The sequence below is a fragment of the Mesoplodon densirostris genome, chromosome 12 (genome assembly GCF_025265405.1).
Source record: "Mesoplodon densirostris isolate mMesDen1 chromosome 12, mMesDen1 primary haplotype, whole genome shotgun sequence".
Taxonomy (NCBI): domain Eukaryota; kingdom Metazoa; phylum Chordata; class Mammalia; order Artiodactyla; family Ziphiidae; genus Mesoplodon; species Mesoplodon densirostris.
The window spans coordinates 61,172,891-61,194,290 of NC_082672.1; the positions used below are offsets into that span (position 1 = coordinate 61,172,891).

Consider the following 21,400-nt stretch of genomic DNA (forward strand, 5'->3'; position numbering starts at 1 on the left):
TCACTCATCATGTGGGCTTCCTCGATCCTGTTCATAGCATAGCTTTCCCCAGGAGTCAACGAGAGAGATTGTCATTAAGATGGAAACTTCAGTGACTTCTAATCTTGGAAATGACATACTATCAGTCCTACTAGTATTGGTATTCTGTTGGTAACAGACCAAGTCTGGTACAGTGTGGGAGGGGATTAAATAAGGATAAGAATACTAGGAGAGAGGGGACATTGGGCACTGTCTTAGAGGTTGGCTATCACAGTCAGTAGGCACTTTTATTAAGGAAATATTTATTTAGTGATTTTATGTAGTTAGCATCTTACATGAACATTATCCAGCCATTTAAAATCAAGAATATTAAACATGCTTTAACTTTGTATTGGTCACGAGTTCAATGAACAGCATAGTTGTTATAACACGGATAGAAGGGTAGATGAGCCTCTTTGCCTTTATTCTTTAAGGCTTGTGGCTTAGTTTTCTGAAGTCTTATGGTAACTTCTGCACCTTTTATTCTTACCTTGTCAGAAACTAGTTGTTACTTGCTGCTTCTTGGAGGTATTTCTTTGCTTCTTGTTTTGACCGATATCCACATATCCAAACCTTTAAGAACTGAGTATCAAATGAACTAGGTATCCTGTGAAAAGCTCCTCCAGGCTTTCCCTTTGGAAAAGTAGAATTGTTCTCAGTACCTAGCCTTTGTGAAACATGTTGGCTTTGTGAAAGTCTTTTTTGGCTTTCTTCTTTATTATAGAGAGTCTTCCGGATAGTTGAGGTTACCAGATAAGTGACCATTGGTTAAATGAGGTAGCAGTGTGTAAAAGCTTTTTTTTTTTCAATTTTCTATATAAAATTTTTAGTTACTTGTTTACTAGAGTAGACCATCTTGAAGCTGTTATGCATAAAGCAAAGGTAAAATCTCTGCTGAGTAAATTACAGAATAAAGAAGAACAGTCGCTGGTGTAAAAAAATCCAAAATATACTTAAAGTTTTTTTTTCTCCTGTTAGATTATATCTGACAGCAAAAATTTATTATTTGTTAAAACATTTATAATTTTATAGAAGTACCACTGTTTGATAAAACCACTCCTGATAAGGTTTATATGGGATTGGAATAGTTGTAAATTTTTTTCTTCCAAGTCTGTCAACTAACTCTTTGCCAAAGTAATTTTAGACAGTCAAGAAATTGTAATGATATCTGATGACAGTAGAAAATGTACTTCACACTTAACTTGCTACTTTATAATTTTAATAATAATTAAGAGCAGTAATTTTAATGCAATATTTTCTCCCTTTCTAGAGACAAATGGAATCAAACTGGAACTTTGTAGAAGAACTGCTGAAAAAGTCCATCAATGTTCAGGTACACATTTAAAGTGAGACAAGTCTGTGGGCTTTGCTAAATTTTTATGTTACAGATTTTATTTATAAGAACCAAGCAAACTTTCTAAATGATTTAAATAACAAATTTAGTTTACTTATAAAAAATCTGAGATAGAATCATCATTCTTTGTTAATGCAGGTTCCTTGTACAATAGTTTTTATTTTGAAGATTTTTATTTTAACAGAGTCGCCAGTTAAAGGACAAAGATAATTATCCTAGTTGGTGACTTTCACAAAATGTATTCAAATAAGTAGCAGATGCTTCAGAACTATTAGCCATTCCTTGACTGTATGATGTCAAGTCTAGGAGACACGATGAGGGAGATAGTCAGTAGCATTGGAAATTCAGCTATATCCTCATCACAGCAGGAAGGTGACTTGCCTTGCTGAGCAATTTGTCTTACAGGCTTGACTCATACTCTAACTGATAAGGTCCTAGTTTCTGAGCCCTCATTTCATACCTTATCATTTTTCTTTCTGCAGAACGGTTAATGTAGTGTTTCATGGCCCAGAGGTCAGATTTGACCTCCTTTTAAAATAGTTTTAAATGTGCTCTTCATCACATCTTTAAACTTATTGTATTATCGTTCTGTAAAGTTTTGTAGCATAAGTTATTTATGTAAGATTTTAAGGGGAAATTTTAGTAAAGAATATTTTTTTAATTTGGGAAATAGACTCCTTTTCTGTTAAGAAATGAAGATTGTTAAAAACTTGAAGAGGAATAAAAAAGAACTATGGTAGTACAAGATTGCTACACACATACACACATTTATTTTGTAGCCATATCTTTAAAAGTAATTTTAATATCTTAAATGTTTTTCCCTGTTATCTATATTAACTCTTAATTTTTTTAGGTGAAAATATAAGTATATTTAGTTATAGTATGAATCTCTAATTATGAACTAAGAATTCTAGGTTAGAATGCCAAAGAGCTCTGAATACATAAGTTGCATCAGGAACAAAAGAGCTATTATCCCAACCACTAAAATTTTTTTATTTTCTTTTTTCTGTATCATTTTAATTGGCTTTCTCCTATGTTCTTTTTGAGAACATACTGATTTAGTAACTCAAAAAGTTTCAGACATGTATTTTTTACTTCCAGAATGTACAGAATCACTAAAAAGTGGCCACCATTATTTACATCAGCTATTAATCCAATCTTTTAATGGTATCAGCTAAAGCTGTTTTGAAGATAAATCACTAATTCTTGTAAATAGATAGGATGACCATCTGGATTTACCTGGCTTGGAGTATCCCAAAATGTGGGACTTTCAGTGCTAAAACCAGGAAAGGCCTGAGAAAACTGGGCGAGTCAGTCACCAGAGAAGCAAGGATAGTACAGCTAATCTAAGAAACTTTCTCTGTGAATTTAAGTCTAGCATAAAGTCAAAGTAATATCTTTCCTGTGAGAAAAGAGGTCATTATAATATGTAGAAAAAGGCAGTCCATTCTCTCTAGTAACCTCAATTTTGTCATGCCTTGATTGTATCAAATTAGATTTTATAAGTAGTATAGGACTACTTGCTGGAGTTCCTGAAACCAATTTTGTGGGTGCAGTAGGTGGTCATAAAGAATAAATAATATGTTTGGATAGAGCTATCAGTTTGATTATATCTGTTTTCCCCCATTGAGGTAAATTAAAATCTGACCATGCTCATTTGCTGTGACTTGATCTCCAACAATGAAAGAAAGAGTCCATTTACAATATTTAAAAAAAATATATGTTTCACATATAGAGCGGTCTTCAAATAAAATTGGTGGGCACTCCACTGTAGTTTTAATTAAGCAAATAATGCTCTAAATCTTTTTCTAGCCAGAGAGGATTTCCAGAAACAGACATTGAGCTTTGTTAGAAGAGAGAACATATATTGTTTAATTTTACTTAAAATGAATAGTTAAGTATTTGCTTTAAAAAACATTTTTTAGAGATAATCCTCTTTAATATTTGTGAATGCTAACAGTAAACATTTGTTCTACCTTTATAATAGCATTTTTTTTTATGAAAAGGGAGATTTTTAGTTTTATGCTACCTACTTTTTAAAGCCTCATTATTTGATGAGATCACAGAACAGTTTTCTAACAAAGGTCATAGAAGGGTATAAGAAGAAATCCTAAGCAAGCCTAATATTTTTAAAAATATTTTTTTCATTTGTCAAAAAATTCGGAGAGTCCAAGGCTAAAAACAACTCAGAATGTGATTAGATCTGAATAATGTGGGATAATAATCTTCTAATTACTAATCCAAAATGTTTTTGTTTCTTGGACAGAAGGATCTTGCCTGAGATATTGAAGTCTAACTCTCTTTATCCAGTCCTAAAAATATCCCATCAGTTAGACTGACAGTTAACTGTTTAGCTTGCAAATAAATTTTATTCTCCTGGTGGTTTCTGATAAGCAAGTCAGTTATACACAAAACGAAAAAATGATTCCCCAGTTGTTATATTGCCATTTGTATAGAATAAGCTAAAAGAGTAAATGTTTTCATTTTTAGTTCTATAAAAGAATTTGATATATGGAATATACCCGAATTTAATATGCCTGCATTTGATCTTTTGAAGTAAAGATAGGAAGACATTCTTTTAAAAAGGACTAAGAGATCAGGAGCAGGCACTATGGAATATTCTAGGGTAGCTTTCTACATGAAATAGTTCATACACACCCACTCAGCTGAGAAGAGACACCCAGAGAGCTCACAGGGTCTTGTGATAAATGTAGAAGTTGAGTAGCACAGGTAGGTTTGAGCCTGTGTGGAAAAGAACCCCACAGGCTTTCTGGTTTATTAAAAATCTTTAATCAGAGGGCATGGATTTAGATGTTGTTAATGAAAACTCTTGGTTTAGGTAGAGTTTGGTCTTAACACTCATAAAATTGAAATATATCAGTTTAAGGTACGATCCTGTGAATGTGTTTCATTTATTATTTGATTGTCAAGACTCAATGTTTGGGCTAAAAAAATTCATTCAAAATGAATATACTGTACATAGCACTTAATGTACATTCTTCCACTTCATGCTTATGACAGTTGTGTGAAGTTCCATTTTATACATTAGGAAACTGGGGCATAGAGGGAGCTTGTCCAGGTCCACACAGCTAGCTAGGAAGTGGCAGAGCTGGGATTTGAGTCTTCATTTGTGTTTTACTCACTCTGTGCTCCCTCAAAGCATTTGACTTTGTAGGATTCTTAATAAAACTGTATTTTTTTCATTATTTCTATTTTAAAAATTCTTTGATGCTATGTGTTTGATTAGTAATCCATATTGGTTTCTAGATCTGTTTTGGTGATACTTATGGAAAACAGCTATCTCAATTTTCCACACTTTAAAATTTGTTTTTTGTGGTGTTTTTCCCTCTCCAATAAATGTATGATGAGAAAATATAAGGTAGGAAGAAATTAATATACTCAGGTGTTCTCAGACATTCCTCCTCACTATATTTCAGCTTTGTTTTTCCATTATGAATTTGAGCTAAGATGTCTGTTGCCTCCTCTACTCCTGACTATTGTATATTCTTATCTCTTTGGCTCTTTAGACTTGAAGATGGGCAAATCGTTTCTTTCCTTAATTCAGCTGATGTGCACCCACACAATTTTTAAAGGGAATTTTTACAAAAAACTAAGGGAACACGGTTCAAAAGAAAATAATGGTTGAATATACAGAACACGAAAATGTATTTTATAACAAATACTATCTGTAATTAAAAAAAGAAACTTGCTTTTTAAGTCACACTCAACTGACTGATTAGTTATCCTGCCAGAACTGTGGAGAAAATGGTATTTTCTAAGCCATTTCTTTTCATTTTAATCTGAAACCACTAGCAGGAAAATAAAGGGAAATTTATCTCCTTTTCTTAAAAAAAAAAAAAAGGAAAAGGAAAAATCCCCCAAGTTGCCATTTTTAATTTCTTTTTGATTGAGTACAGTGGAAAGAGCATGGGCTCTGGTCTCACAAACTTTGATTCAAATCTTGGTCTGGTCACTAAGAGCAATCTTGATCAAATCTGGTGTCCATTAAATGTTCATTTCTTTTCCATCCTGTTTTTGGAAGGTAGCATAGCATAGTATGTATAACAGGCTTTGGAGTCATAAATCCTAGCTTCTTCCCAAGTGGACTTGGGTAAACTGTAACTTCTGACCCTCATCCTTTTTTTCTGAAAAATGAATGTAATAAAGCTGGGATGGTATAAGACATACATGAATGAACATATGTAAAACATCACATAATACCTGACACATAGTCGGTATTTAATCTTTTGTTTTTCCCAAACTTCATATATTTTTATGGTTTATACACCTTTTTGTGGATTTCACATGTAAAATGAGTTTCAGATACTGAATAAAACAGTACATACTCTTCAAAATGAACCCACTTTTTTCATATAACCCACTTTTTAACCCTGAAACATAATAAATTTTTTTTAAGTATGCTTTAATTCATATCAGTAGTGTAGCATGGGAATAAGCCTAGATCTCATTTAATATTTTCATAATAAAAATCAAAGAATGTTAATGATGGATAGAACATTGTCTTCTTTGGTTAAATTTAACTATCAATTAGAGAAGCCAAATATCTTTTGCTGAACCATACAGGTACTTGATGAAGAGAGACACCAGAATCCAGATCTCAGTTTTGTTCATAAAACATTTATGGAGTCTCTGGTGAAGCAGGCACTGTGCTAGGCCCAGGGGACATTATCCCAGCCCTCAGGGAGCTCATAGACACTTGAAGGCAGATAGACATAAAATTTAGCAAGGTAAGTGTTAAGATACAGGTGTGCATAGTGTGCTGTGGAGCATAAAGAAAGGTCACTGTTTAGTATGGAAGTTAGAAAATATCCTAAAGGACTTGAAGCTTTGGTGTATTCTAATGGATTAATAGCTAAAAGAGTTAAAAGCCTTCTCAAAAAAATCTGGTCATGTTTGGTTCACTCATTCACTGAGATATTTAGCAGCAAGATCACTCTTCTCTTCTATACCTGTATACTACTTTTATTAGTGACCCCAACATCATTGTGTATAATCCACCTGTCCTCTAAGTTCCTTCATATCCTTACTTCTAATCAGAGTTTCTTTTATTTACCTTACCCACTGCCTCCCATAGTTATGCTCTACATTTTTTCACTTTTCATTTTCATTCTGTCCATCATCATTGACCTTTTCATTTTTCTGTGTTCATCCATGTCCAAACTTTCCTCCTTGAACAGTGTAGATTATACAACCCCTTATTATAATCACTCCATCACAAACACCTTTAATTCCATAGCCCTTACCTATTTTAAACTTGGCAAAACCTAATACCCCTCTCTTACCCCTCTGCCACCCACCTGCCCCAGCTGAATGTTGGTGGAAAAAACTCATACACTCATTCTTGCTGACTGGTCTGACTTTAAATTCTTGATCATAAATCTTTTCAAGTGGCACTCGGCTCTAGAATGTTTACTTTTCTACTCTCCAAAACAACTTATTTCAGAATTTCTTTTTTAACACACAGTTCAACACATGCTGTGCCCCAGTCACCTTAGCTAAGCATCTTGCCTCATAAATCATTGAGAAAATAGGACCAGTCAGTTGAGAACTCCTTTATGTTTAAACCTTCTAATCTCCCAATGTGCCTGCTTTGTACACAACCTCTCAATCTGCTTTTCTGTTATATTGGAAGTGTCACTGTTTCTCTCAAAGGCTAATTACTTTCCCTGTGTACTGGATCCTTTCTCTTCTCACCTGTTCAAGGACTTTTTATATCTTCACTTAAGTATCACTACTTCTTCACCTCCTATTATCTCCTCAACCTGCCATAGTTAAGCATCTGTCTCTGCCATACTTGAAACTACTGTTGTCAAAGCCATCAATAACTTCCACATTGTCAAATCTAAGAGTTCTTTGTTCTCATTTTAACCTCTCAGTAGCATTCAACCCTGTTGACCTCCTTCCCTTTCTGAAATATTTCTCTGTTTCCATGATGCCTGGTTTCCTTCCTACTTCATTGGCCATTGGGTTTTGCTTATAGACTCCTCCTTTTGCTTGCTACCTAAATTTTGGAACAGCAAAGGGCTCTCAGTTCTGGATCCTTTTCTCTTTTCCATCGTCTTTCCTAGGTTGATCTTATCTAGTCTCTTAGCTCTAAAAGCCATCAATATGAAAGTAACATCCAAATTTATATCAATAGCTCTGACTTTTCCCTTGAGCTATAGACCCATATGTCAGTTGTCTACTTAATATTTCCACTTGGTTGCCCTATGCACTGTCTCATGTGTTCCTCCCCTAGTCTTTGCCATCTTAGGAAGTGGTTCCATCAACCCATTTTCTTAAGCCAAATGAGAGTTCTCCTTAATTGCTGTCTTTCCTTCATACCTTAATATAACTCATCAACAAATCCCATTGTCTCTGTTTCCAAACATATCTCTAAAGTTGTCCACTTATCTTAGTCTTACAGTTTCACAGAGTCACCTCCTAACATTTTGACAGGAGGAGAAGGAAGTAGAAAAAAGTAGGCATTTTAATCTCATCTTCTGTGATGGAATAACCATACATGTTTGTTGAAAAGTGACACAACACTGAATCCCAGTCATTCAACAGTTAATTATTTAAAGCATACTATATCTCAAGCACCTTCAAATTTCCCAGCATTTCTACTTTGTACTTGACTTCTGTCTGATTTTCTATTACATTGGAAGTGTCACTGTTTACCTTCTAACTGCTCTTATCTACTGTATTCATTCTCCATGCATGATCCAATGTACTATTTTTTTTTTTTTTTTTTGCGGTATGCGGGCCTCTCACTGTTGTGGTCTCCCCCGTTGCGGAGCACAGGCTCCGGACGCGCAGGCTCCGGACGCGCAGGCTCAGCGGCCATGGCTCACGGGCCCAGCCGCTCCGCGGCATATGGGATCCTCCCAGACCGGGGCACGAACCCGTATCCCCTGCATCGGCAGGCGGACTCTCAACCACTTGCGCCACCAGGGAGGCCCCAATGTACTATTTTTTAAACAATCATGTCACCCCTTAGCTTACAACCTTGTAGAGACTTCCCAACATAATTAAAAGAAAAACCATAATTCTAACTATAAACTATAAAGCCTCAAATAAGGTATGATTCCTGACTATTTCTGACTTAATCCTATAATATCAAGCTTATTGCTAATTCAGGAACTTTCCATGTGTTTTCTCTGTGATGAATGCTTTACTTTCAGTTCTTTATGTTGTTGGCTGTTTTTCATTCAGTCATTTAGCCCAAATGCCAGCCCTCAAAAAGGTCTTTCCATTCTTAATTCCTGATAAAATAATGGCCCACATCCTCTACCAGTTACCCTACCACATTACTCTGCTTTTTCTGTTTTTCATGGTGGTTGTAATTGTTTACATTTATCTTGTTTGTTTCAGTGTCCTCTTTTTCCGTTCTCCACCAAAGTGTAACTTCTATTAGTGCATGTACCATGTCTGACTTATTCATTGCTTTATGCCTAGTACCTTAGAATAGTGTCTGGCATATAGTAAGCTTTGAATAAATGATTGCTGAATGATTGGAATTCAGTCATGTGTCACTTTTTAACAAACATGCATGGTTGTTTCATCATAGAAGATTAAATTAAAGTGTCACTTCTTTTCTACTCTCTCCTGTTGCCACTTCCTAAAAGGTTAAAATATATGTACTCTGCCAATCCTCTGGTTTTTAGAAGAACAACACTTATATTCCCATAAAGAATTTGACCTCATATTGATACTTAAGTATGAGCAAGTCCTCTGGATTTGTGTACATCTTAATTATTCGATCATTTATGCTACTTCTTTCTGGTTTGGGTTTCTTTTTCAGTCTCTGGGTTCTACACCATCAGTTATTAAATACCTATTGTAATTGTTAAATAACTGAGTAAAAAGTCAAATTGAGTTATGTAATTTCAGTTATCTGAATATACTAATGGTCTCTAAAGCAAAGTTTTAGAAGTATACCTTATGCTGATTTAGACCTTCTGGTCTGAAGATGAGAATGGGTATGACTTGGTGATATATATTTATATTCTTTTTAGGAGCAGGTTATTCAGTGCAATATCAACTGATACTGTGTGTTGCCAGAGCGCATTTAGCTCCTCACAATTTCAGTTTATTTTTTAGGATGGTATACTAGAAGAGCAGTTACGAATGTATCTTCACTGTTGTTTGACCCTTTGTGATTTCTGGGAGCCGAACATTGCAGTTGTCACCATTCTGTGGGAATATTACAGTAAGAACCTGGTGAGTAAATAGAATATGAATTTGTTCTGGGAATTTGAAGAATTTGTACATGATATGTGAGGAGTATTTTCATGGCTTAATTATATATAATTATGGATTTTTCTTAAAACTAATTTTTCAAAGACGATTAGAGTAGCTCAAAAACACTTTTATTTTTCACATTACCTAAAGAGCATTGGCAAAAGGGAATGGAGCATGTAAGGTCCCTTTTCTCTTTTTTATTTTTGTATTAAAATACTGAGTTTATTTCACATGTATATTTTTGTCTCCCCACCATTTCTGTTTGTCTGACCACCACTACTATTATGTCCTATCATAACATTCCATACATACTTTAAGCTAAGCAAAGGATGGAGTTCCATCTTTAAAAACTAAACAGGCATTTTGTTTTTTTTTTTTTTTTTTTGCGGTATGCGGGCCTCTCACTGTTGTGGCCTCCCCCGTTGCGGAGCACAGGCTCCGGACGCGCAGGCTCCGGACGCGCAGGCTCAGCGGCCATGGCTCACGGGCCCAGCCGCTCCGCGGCATATGGGATCCTCCCAGACCGGGGCACGAACCCGTATCCCCTGCATCGGCAGGCGGACTCTCAACCACTTGCGCCACCAGGGAGGCCCTAAACAGGCATTTTGGACAACACATTCTTGGCAATGGAACCTGGACAACATTTATCAGACACGGTAGGGGAAGTTCTCACTCTGCATTATAAAAAGGACAGCCAGATATCAACTGTTACAGAAATGAAATAAGATGGAAAATTTTTACAAACTGTTTAAACTATTTTCTTAAAGAGACTTCCTCCACTGCCAGAGATCTTGAATAGCCTCCTGATCAGTCATCCGGAAACAATTCTTCACATAATTGATGAATTTGGCTTCCACTTTGGGAAGGGAACCACCTTTTTCTATACTTGCTTGCATTTTTGCTTTAATGTCTTCTACAGAGCTAGGTCCTTTCGGTGTTTTAGGAGTTTTTTCCTGTTTTTTGAAGGATTCTTGACTTTTTGATCTTGGTATTGATGGTTTTGAGTCTTTTCCATTCTGGTTTGATTTTTGTGCATTTTTGGCTGGAGTATCTCATACAGATTTCTTTACTGGAGCTTTTTCTTCAGCTTCCTCATCATCATAGTCATCATCATCATCGTTGTCATCATCATCATCGTCATCATCACCTTCATCTTCATCAGCAGCAAGTTTTACTTTTTTTCTGTGGCACTTTGCTACCACTTCCAGGGGCAGAACACTTTCCAGATATACTTAGGAGTTTCACAACCTCCTCCACTTCATCTTCTGACTCTGCATCTTCCTCCACAGCTACTAAGTGCTGTCCACTAATATGCACAGGCCCTGAACCACACTTCAACCATAAGACCACAGGTGGTGTTATTTCAAAGCCCCCAAGGGAAACCGTTGGCTGCACAGACATTTTCAAAGTTGTCAGTGTTACTTTAATTGGACTGCCTTCATAATTCATCACTTCTGCTTCGACAATGTGCAATTCATCCTTTGCACCAGCCCCTAAACTGACCGTTCTTAAAGATAACTGGTGCTCATTTTCATCATTATCCACCTTAAAGTGATAAACTTTGTCGGCCTTTAGTTCACAACCGAAAAGATAATTCTGGGGCCTCAGGGGGCTCATGTCCATGTCCATTGAATCTTCCATGGGTTGGTGGCACGCACTTTGGTGGGAGAGAAAGTGGACGGAGATAAAAGACTACCGTTCCAAGGAACAGTCGTGCAGGATGGAATCAGACCAGGGCCCCTTTTCTCTTAAGGGTGAGATTAAGCAAAGTAGCCCAAATTGTGCCAGAAAGATATTTTTAAAAAATCTTCTTTTATAAGTGTTTTCTAACAACTATTGATTGCTTGCAACACATTGAACAGTTAATGCTGTCTTGAATAAGAACTAGTCTTGTCATTTGAGTAGCTTATAGGCTAGTGGGCAGAAGCACAAATATTGTAGAAAAATAGTTATAATACTGTGGAAGGCTAAAGGAAGGAGTCTCTGACCCAGTTTATGGACTTGTAGAAGACTTTATGAAGTCATAATTTTTTAAGTTGACCTGGGAAATGAGTAGAATTTTCCAAGTACATAAGAAAATGAACATCCAAGCAAAAGGAATAGTGTGGACAAATGTAAAGAGACATGAAAAACATGATTTATTCCTACTGTGTTAAATAGTTCTGAATGATGGGTCTGAGGTGATTATGGAGAGATACGGGAGATAAGGAAAGTAGAGAAGTTAGTCTGGGGCTGGATTATGAAGGGTTAAAGATAATTGTTGAGTTATGATTTATTCAGGAGACATTGGAAAGCAAGGACGTGACACATTAGGTATGTGTTTGAGAACTTTTTTTCTGAAAGTAGTATAAAGGAATTGGGTACAGATGAGTTAGTAGTCCAGTGTAGTAGTAGAAGCAAATAATGCAGTGAGTGAGAACTAAAATAGGGATAGTGGATTTTAAAAGGAGAGGACAAACTTGGAAGATAAAATTTTAAAGGTACATTTAAAAGATTGAGTTACTTGTGTGTGGAGAGAAGAGAAGATTTGGAACATTTCGTTCTCTGGGTAAATACAAAGTGAACCCCTCAGTCAAGGTGGAAAATAGATATGGAGGATTTACAAGTAAATTACAAGTTTGGGTTTGTACATAATTAAGCATATTAAAAATGGGAAAAATACCTTTCTCTGAAGCACATTTGTCAGGCTGGTGGGAGAAATGACCAATTCTAATTCTCAGGCAGAATGTATACAAGATGAGTCTAGAGTATCTTGTCATACCTGAAAGCAAGGAAGATATCAGAGTAAGCTGGAGTCACGTCAGAAGGACACAGGAACCAAATTTAAGGAGCTCCCAGTTCCCAACACTGGGAAATTTGGGCATAGGGAAGTTTAAATCCTTGAGTTTATGGTACTTTTAGAAAAGTTGTTATTCTGGAAACTGTAAATAAATGAAAATATAAACTATATTTTAGAGTACCAAATTTCTGATGAGGTAGTTTAGAAGGAATGATAGAAAATCTCTGCTCCATACATCCAATGAAATAAGCCATCTGGATGATGATCATCCATGGCTGCTCAAACTGCAGGGATCACTAAAATGGATAGATCAGGCTGACAGCATGATCAGTCTCAACATCACAAAAAGAATGACGGTGAGAACGTATGTGCCTCTTTGCTAACTGAAATAGGAGGTACTCAGTACTACCAATGAAAGATTCTCTCCAGAAAACTTGACCTGAATCTGAGCAGTCTACTAGGTACAGCTACCACTTTACAGAAAAGATAGAGGATGAAAGAATATGTTAATGAGTCTAGGAAGATACAAGCAGCTAAATCCAGAATCTAGGAAATACCACACAATAAATTACCTGATAAATGTGGCAAAAACATTGGGAAATGTATAGAATAAAAGAGATTTAAGAGACATGTCAACCAAATGCAATGTATGGATCTTGTTGCTATCCTAATTTGAACAAACCAACGGTTAAAAAGACATTTTGGGGATAATCCAGAAATTTGAATACCCCTTGGTGTTCTGTGCTTGAATGGAATTTTTATTTTAGGGGAATATGTGGTATTGGCTGTGTAATTTTTATGACTAAGAAGAGTCAAACTTCTAGTGAGCTAATTGGGATTTACAGCTTTCCATTTTTATTTATTCAGAGACTTAATACTTGTTTTCTGTCTTTTGCTTTTAGAATAGTTCTTTCAGTATTTCTTGGCTTCCTTTGAAAGGCCTTACATATGTCATTAAGTCACCCTTGTCTATGCTAGAAATGGTGAAGACCTGCTGTTGTGATAAACAAGATCATGACCTCTATAAATCCAGCAGTAGTTACACTATTTTCCTTTGCATTTTGGCAAAAGTTGTTAAGAAAGCAATGAAGAGCAATGGCCCTCATCCTTGGAAACAAGTCAAAGGAAGGTATGTGCCATATCTTTCTTTGTCATGAATGTTCACTTATATCTTTGGAGAAGTTTTACTGTTTGTATTTTTTAAGTTAACTTGTGCTTGTTTGTCTTTATGGTTTACATTTTAAATGTATTCGTTAATGTAGGACAGAAAATTATGGAGCATTTTGATCTTGTCAATTTGTTATAGTAAGGAACAAACCTAGTATCCATAACTTGGGGAGGATTTTAGTTTCTTATTTATCTCATCAGTCCTGAAGATTGAAATTCCATATATTAAATGCAGGGATATAAGAGAACTGTTATTTTTCTTGTCAAAATTAATTGTAATGTTTTATGTAATTCTTTGCATGTATTTTATTAAAAATTATAGAAATAAGAAACATCTCCACATCATACATTGGCAGGTGGTAGATTCAGTCTATAAAACTTCGTGTTCTTGGAGCCCACCAGTCCCACAAGCCCTGCTTTCTTGCATGAAAACTAACCAGAATATAATAGAACCAAATAACTCTGATGTTCTTATTTGAGGAGTTTGCCATTTTCATTTCTGGTGTGGTAAAATAAACTTTTGATCACATTTCTCTATTCTTTTTTGGAAGTTTTGCTTGTTAAATGGGTGTGATTCTTAATTGTCTAACCTTGTTCTACTTCTTTTGCCTATTAACCCCTTTTCTAGCCCTCTGTGCAGTAGACTGCCCTCTACCACTTGCTCAGCTTATGTGTTGGAAGCTCTCACAGCAGAATACTTCTTAATTTAGGTAGAGACTTCTCAAGAATCACTACATGAAATTCCTGTTTCATTCACACAATGAATAATTCTTGCAAGGCTATGGTGATACAGTTTAGATTTTTTATTTAGAATATATATATATATTTTTAATGGTAGTGTCTTTGTTAAACCTCCAAGTAATTAGGTAGCTCAAACAGTAGTTTTTTTTATTTTGTTCTGTTTGCCAGTTTGTTTTTGAATCTTAAATCATTTTATGGAAGACATAATACTCAGAACTTTATTGCTAAAAGAAATTGGAATTCAGTAACAAGTCTCTCTACCAAGCGCTATCATGGGCAAGATGGAGGATATAAAGATAATTAAGCAGATCTTTACTTTCAGGAGCTTATCAGCTTCATTGTTTATAAATAAACATTTAACCTCTCATAAGCATTAATCATTTCTATCTTGAATAAACCAATTATAGAAGTTACAAAGAAATTTAACAATCCATAAGTAAGATTCAAAATGGTTTTCAATTCTAATCCCTTAATTGATGAAAGAAAAGTACATCAACTTTTAAATTATATTGAATAGTATTGATAGCAGCTTTTTAAATGGCTAGTCTTGGATATTTGAACACTAACAATTTTTCTTTGTAAGTAGGTAAAATAATTTTTCCAGAGCTTTAAATTGTCTTAACATATAAGTAAAGCAAGAGCCAAGTCTTTGTGAAGGGTAGAGGGAGAAAGGGTTTAAGGAAAATTGTTACATAAAATTGCCCTGTTAAGATTTCTATAAAGTGCAACAAGTTGTACTTGAAAGGATTATGTACTCTTTTATTTGTCAATAAGAATTTAAAAAGAAAGGTAATGGGGGGACTAAAATAAAAGGAAAAGCCATGTATTATGAAAATAACATTTTTACTGTCCTTTGGGGAAAGCCACTGAATCCTTTGATTCACTTATAGATGCTTGCTGCATCCTTGAGAAATTTGAAGGTAAGGGGGGGCAGTGGTGTTCTGTGAGGTTGTTTTCGAAGCAGGAAAAGTGACACAATAGCACCATAATGTAGAAATAGATAACAATTTAAAGTAATGAGACTGTCATGAGTATTGAGTGAAATGTTATTTTGAAAGATGCATTTTTGTGAATGAAACAATTTTATTAATTCAGCTTTTTGTTTTACAGGATATATTCTAAATTCCATCAAAAAAGAATGGAAGAACTAACTGAAGTTGGTCTGCAAAACTTTTTTAGCCTTTTTCTACTGTTAGCATGTGTGGCAGAGGTGGAAGATGTAGCAAGTCATGTTTTAGGCCTCTTAAATTTCCTCAAGCCTGCCTTTATAACATCTCCTCTCATTTGGAAGGGTCAGATGGCCTTCCTCTTGATGTACACCCAGAAAAACCTGGACATCAGTGTTTTGGCTGAGATATTTTCAGGTGCTTTCCGGGAGAAAGCAAAGGAGTTCTTGGTATCTAAGAATGATGAAATGGGACAAAGACAGACTCTCTGGTCACTTCTTTCCATATATATTGATGGTGTTCAAGAGGTGTTTGAGACTAGCCATTGCTTGCATCCTTCCCATGAAAAACTGCTTAATGATGGCTTTAGTATGCTTCTACGAGCTTGTCAAGAATCTGAACTTAGGACAGTGTTGAGCTTTCTACAAGCTGTTCTGGCCAGAATCAGGTAAGCTTTCCAGTAATGTTCTGATTTATTGATTTGCTTTATATCATCACCTGTGTTGGTTCTATATTAAAGTTTTCCTTTTAACATACTCATGAAATTCAGTTGTAAAGAGAGGAGCTAAAGGAGTTTTACTGCAATGTAACATAAGTCAGTAGTTTTCAAACAGTGCTTTGAAAGAAAGCTTACGTGCAAACACATAAAACTAAACTAAATCAAGCGTAGCTCTGGTGTAGTCCAAGAGCCATGCCTCTTGGCCCCTTCTTTCCTCTCTGCCTCTCCTAGAAGAGCATTATTATCCAGAGGGATATTTCAGACATTCTAAGCAAGACCATGAGCTCAAATCTGAGGTGGCTTTCATTGAAACATACGCAGCTTTGTGTGCATAAGGAGATTTTGGCCACATTGTACCATTAAAAAAAAGTAAGTTTCTTTAAATATTTTGCTGCAGAGTTGCAGCCTCAAATGCTGAAATATTTGATTGGCCAAAAAATTTGTTTGGGTTTTTCCAAAAGATCTTACAGGAAAACCCAAACGAACTTTTTGGCCAGTACAATACTTCCAGCTGAAATAGTTTATTCTAAGATTAAGATAGGATTGTTCGAGGCTTCCCTGGTGGCACAGTGGTTAAGAATCCGCCTGCCAATGCAGGGGACACGGGTTCGAGCCCTGGTCTGGGAAGATCCCACATGCCATGGAGCAACTAAGCCTGCATGCCACAACTACTGAGCCCACGTGCCACAACTACTGAAGCCCACACACCTAGAGCCTGTGCTCCGCAACAAGAGAGGCCACCGTAAAGAGAAGCCTGCGCACCACAACACTCCCACTCACAACTAGAGAAAGCCCGCACACAGCAATGAAGCCCCAACACAGCCAAAAATAAATTTATTTAAAAAAAAGATAGGATTGCTCTATTTATAACACCAATCATCTATACAAAACTTACTGTTCTCAGATCCACTTAAATTATGCAAATAAGCAGATACCCTCCGACCCAAACAATAATGGATAAGAACAGTGATTATGACATTTATTGCCTATAAGGCCCTTTCTACATAACAGTTTCACCTTTAAAGTACATGTTCTTGAGAAGTTAGATACTACCACTCAGTGCAGTTAGTCACTGGCACTAAAAAGTTGTGTAAAAGTTAGGTATAAAAATATGATTTTATTTAAAATCATGTCTGAAGTTAATGAAGAGACTGCTTCCCTCTTCTTAGCTGCACATTACAAAAGTAGCATCTGTTTTTCAAAGATAGTAAACTTGATGAAATTTCCGAATTTTGGACATTTATTCATTACGAGTTTCATTTATTACTAATTTTCTTAATTTGCTTTATGTTGGGCTGTGTGTTCATACAGATTAATCCACGGGTTTTCACTCTTTAGATTTTGTGTAGTTTTTATATTTATGTACTCTAGTTCTTGATCAGATAATCATCCCCTTATCCCCGAATGTAAGCTGTATCAAATATTTAGGTGGATGGATAGATAAATGGGTAAGTAAATGAATAGCCAACTTCATTAGAAGAAGCTTCTACTGATTCTGGACCTTTTCCACGAAGTACATTTGTTCTTTCTAAGTCTAGTAGAGTTTATTAGCAGATAATATACTTTTCCAAGTGCCAAATTCATTCTGTTTGTTCAATTTTTAAATAAGTGGTAAGTAGTACTTTCCTGTGCTTCTTGGGCAGAATTAGGAATTTCCATATTTCTGGTACCATTTTTGGTTTGTTTGTTTATATTTGTCTGAATATACAAAACAAGAAGGAAGAGGAAGGAGCTGGTCTAAACCATCCTGGTGATAGTGCTGCAGTCTGGGCAAAAGAGTAGAAAATGACGTGAGAGTTTGGGCATCTTGGGAAGATGCAGTCATGGAACCAAGTGGCAGAATCCATATATCTTTCTACCTTTTCCATTAAAGACAGAAAAGTCTTTTTTATTTGTCTTAACAATTGTATTATTTCTTATATATGTTTTTTTAAACAAAGATTCATATCTTACAAATACTATTTAATTTTTTAGTTAGAAATTTGGAGGAACATTTTTTTTTTTTTCCCAGGTTCTTCAAAGTATTGGGTTGGCCAAAAAGTTCGTTCGGAAAACCTGAACGAGCTTTTTGGCCAATCCAGTAGTTTGGAGAACAGTGGGGCAGTGTGGAGGAATCTTCTTTTGTTGTGAAATTTTTCTTTTTTTTTTTAAGGAAACATTTATTTATTTATTTATTTATTTATGGCTGTGTTGGGTCTTCGTTGCTGCGCATGGACTTTAGTGGTGGAGATCAGGGGCTACTCTTCATTGCGGTCAGCAGGCTTCTCATTGCAGTGGCTTCTCTTGTTGCACAGCGCGAGCTCTAGGCGTGCGGGCTTCAGTAGTTGTGGCATGCGGGCTCAGTAGTTGTGGCTCATGGGATCTAGAGCGCAGGCTCAGTAGCTGTGGCACACGGGCTAAGTTGCTCTGTGGCATGTGGGATCTTCCCAGACCAGGGCTGGAACCCATGTACCCTGCATTGGCAGGCGGATTCTTAACCACTGTGCTACCAGAGAAGTCCCTGAAATTTTTCTTTAAATTGCAAATGTAGTATGTTGTCATGGTAAAAATGGTAAAAGAAAAAAAAATGAGGTATAAGGTGACAAGTAAAAGTTCCTTTCCCCAACTTCCCTCTTTTATTCTCTAGTTCAACGGTTCTCACCTAGGGGTGAGGTTTTCCCCCAAGGGACATTGGGCAGTGTCTGGAGAAGTTTTTGATTGTCATATATGAGAGGTGCTACCCAGCATCTAGTGCGTGGAGGTCAGGGATACTGCTACATAAATAGCCTACAATGTACAGGACAGCCCACGCAACAAAGAATTATCTGGTCCAACCTCAGTGATGCTCTATTTCTACTCCATAAATTAAAATGGCTTGTTATAGAACCTTCCAGACTTCTTCCCATTCACAGGCTTAAAACACAAAAGAAATGATCTTTGTTCTGCAGCTTCATTTTTTCACTTAATATTTCCTAGACAGCTTTTCATGTTAGTATATGGAAACCTATCTAGTTGTTTTTAATGGCTACTTAGTGTTTCATTATATGAATGCACCAAACTTTATTTAGCCAATCCCCAAATAATGGAAATTTATATTATTTACCATTTTGTTATTATAAACACATTCTCTGTGAACTTGTGAAGGTACATCTGTAGATTAATTCCTAAGAGTGAATTAGTGTATGTACATTTTAAATGTGGGTGGATATTTCCAGTCCCGTTTAATCGTCCCATTTAATTTTTAAAAATTTGCACCAATTTCAGTCTCCCTGATCGTGTATGAGAAAACCTCCTTTCTCAATTTTAGATTAGTTTATGGAGTATATTTAGAAAATATGCATTCCAAGATAAGTTAAACACAGAAGTTTGTTTAAAATGTTAATGGAAACTTGGTAGTAGGAGAAGGAGATTTATTTTGAAGGTTGGAGAGGCTTTAAAAATGGAAATACAGTGAAAGTAATAAATAGGAAATTATTTTTTCTTTATTTACTGACTTTGTCTTCAGGCTCTTAACTGGAACTTTTTTGGTCATTCTTCAAAAGTAGTAACTAGAAACACAAGAATAATTCTTGTATTCTTAAAAGATGTACAGTTTATAAATACTATCTCATGTATATCTTTACCAATCCTGTCATCCCTGTTTATAGATGAAGAAATGGAAACATGGAGACTTTTTACTTTTTGTAATTTACCTAAAATAACACAGTTGTTTCAGAATCACCCCTCAGACTCTAACCCCTATACCATAGCTGCCTTCTTACACTGTCTTTATAATAGTTTACAAATAACTAAACAGACACTAACCATACCACCACAGTTTTTATAAATTAGGAAGTAATTAGATGAATGAAATCTGTTGGCAAACCTGAAAGTATTACCACTACTTATGTATACTTCTGAGTGATTTTACCTTTTATTTTTGCTGCGAAAAAAAAAAAGGGTAATTTCTTATTGGGGCTTTCAATTACTTTGTTTTTCTAATTTTGCAAGTTACATATTTTTTTAATGAGTCATTAGTTGGAAAAATAAATCACAAAGAGGTGTGGAGACAAGTAAATCACATTTTATTTATAATAATAATTTATCTTTGATTTATTATTAACACCACTTCAACCATCTAAATTTCACTTCTGGTAAAAAACCAAATTTTGGCTGTTTAAATTCAATTTAGTAGAAGTTTTTAGCATTAGAGCATGTCAGGAGTGTTGCGAAAATATTGCTTGCCAAGTACCTTGTAAACTATAATGCACCTCTGTTAATCCATGTATTCAGAAGTACAGAGGTCAGAATCAAGAGGCATAATGACAACTCTCAATTATATAAGGTGAGAGTAACTTTACATTTGTATTAATAATTTCTTTTAAACGAGATCTGGTTTGAGATTGTAATTTGCTATCATCTTGACCAGAGGGCAAGGAGTATGTTGTTGCTCTTCAGGACTAACCAATGCAAAAAAGGACAAAACTATTTATTTTGGTAACATTTAATTCCTTGTACAAATGTTTACTTTTGGTTTTGTTTTATACTGGTCAACTATGATCAAAAACAATTGCTGTAAGAGAATGTGAAATCATGTAGAACTTCTGTTGCCAAGGTTATCGAACAGTATGAGATCAATGTGTGAATAAGAATGGTGTAGTAATGTGCAGGTCATTATTAATGCTGTCATGGTTTAGGCACTGCCATCTTTTAAATTTCTGAGGCTTGCATAGTGATTTGCACACAGTCCTTCAATGAGACTGATTGCGGTATATAATAAGAGGGACTGTGACTTGCATAGTTTTATTTTATTATATCAATCTTCAGTACTTCCTTCCAAGGCAGATATTGTCAAGACAGACTTGCTTTTAGTTTGGGATCTTTGGGGGAAAAGGGGCCCCAGAGATCATTTAGAATTGTTTACCTTAAAAAGAAAGAAAGAAGGAAGGGAGGCAGGGAGGGGAAACACAAGAAAAGTCCTCTAGGTATTTGATCATAGAGATGTGTTCCTAATTTCTTAACCCAAAATCTGAAACTTCACTGAAGATCTTTTCATAGGCGTCTTTGAGGTCTCCTATAATATTTTTTCTACTAATACTATTAGAAAGTTTAAAAATAATTTGAATAGTTGTTAAAAATTAAAGCATAGGCTTTTTTTTTTCCTTTTAAGTTAAGAACAGAGCTAAATTCTTTGAATTTTGGTTTAGATAGGGAAGATGGGTTACATAGATTGATGATATTTATTCCTGGCTGCATCCCTGACGAGGGAAAGAATGAAATACTTTTTACCTTAGCAATCTCTTCTGTTTTGTAATTCAGGTGGGAATAAGGTACCGGTCCCTGCATAAATGTGTGTGCAGGATGTGCGCCTGTGTGTGTTGAACTGGGTAATAGTTTTATAACTGTATGACAGAGAAATTATAAGTAGGAAGGAACTAAGATCACTGATTAAAGGGAGAAGCGGCTCCCTCTAG

The 21,400-nt window shown here is 35.5% G+C and overlaps 1 protein-coding gene and 1 pseudogene across 2 annotated transcripts in view; one reads left to right on the forward strand and one right to left on the reverse strand.

Annotated features, from left to right (window-relative positions):
• MMS22L (MMS22 like, DNA repair protein) overlaps positions 1–21,400 on the forward strand; it is a 146,166-nt gene that overhangs the window by 42,365 nt on the left and 82,401 nt on the right. For both annotated transcript variants that reach the window (XM_060115026.1, XM_060115027.1), the window contains exons 11-14: positions 1,289–1,351; positions 9,476–9,595; positions 13,298–13,524; positions 15,414–15,917. In XM_060115026.1, coding sequence (XP_059971009.1) covers positions 1,289–1,351; positions 9,476–9,595; positions 13,298–13,524; positions 15,414–15,917 — 914 coding nt within the window. The remainder of the gene's footprint in view (positions 1–1,288; positions 1,352–9,475; positions 9,596–13,297; positions 13,525–15,413; positions 15,918–21,400) is intronic.
• On the reverse strand, positions 10,350–11,323 carry LOC132500079 (nucleophosmin-like; annotated as a pseudogene).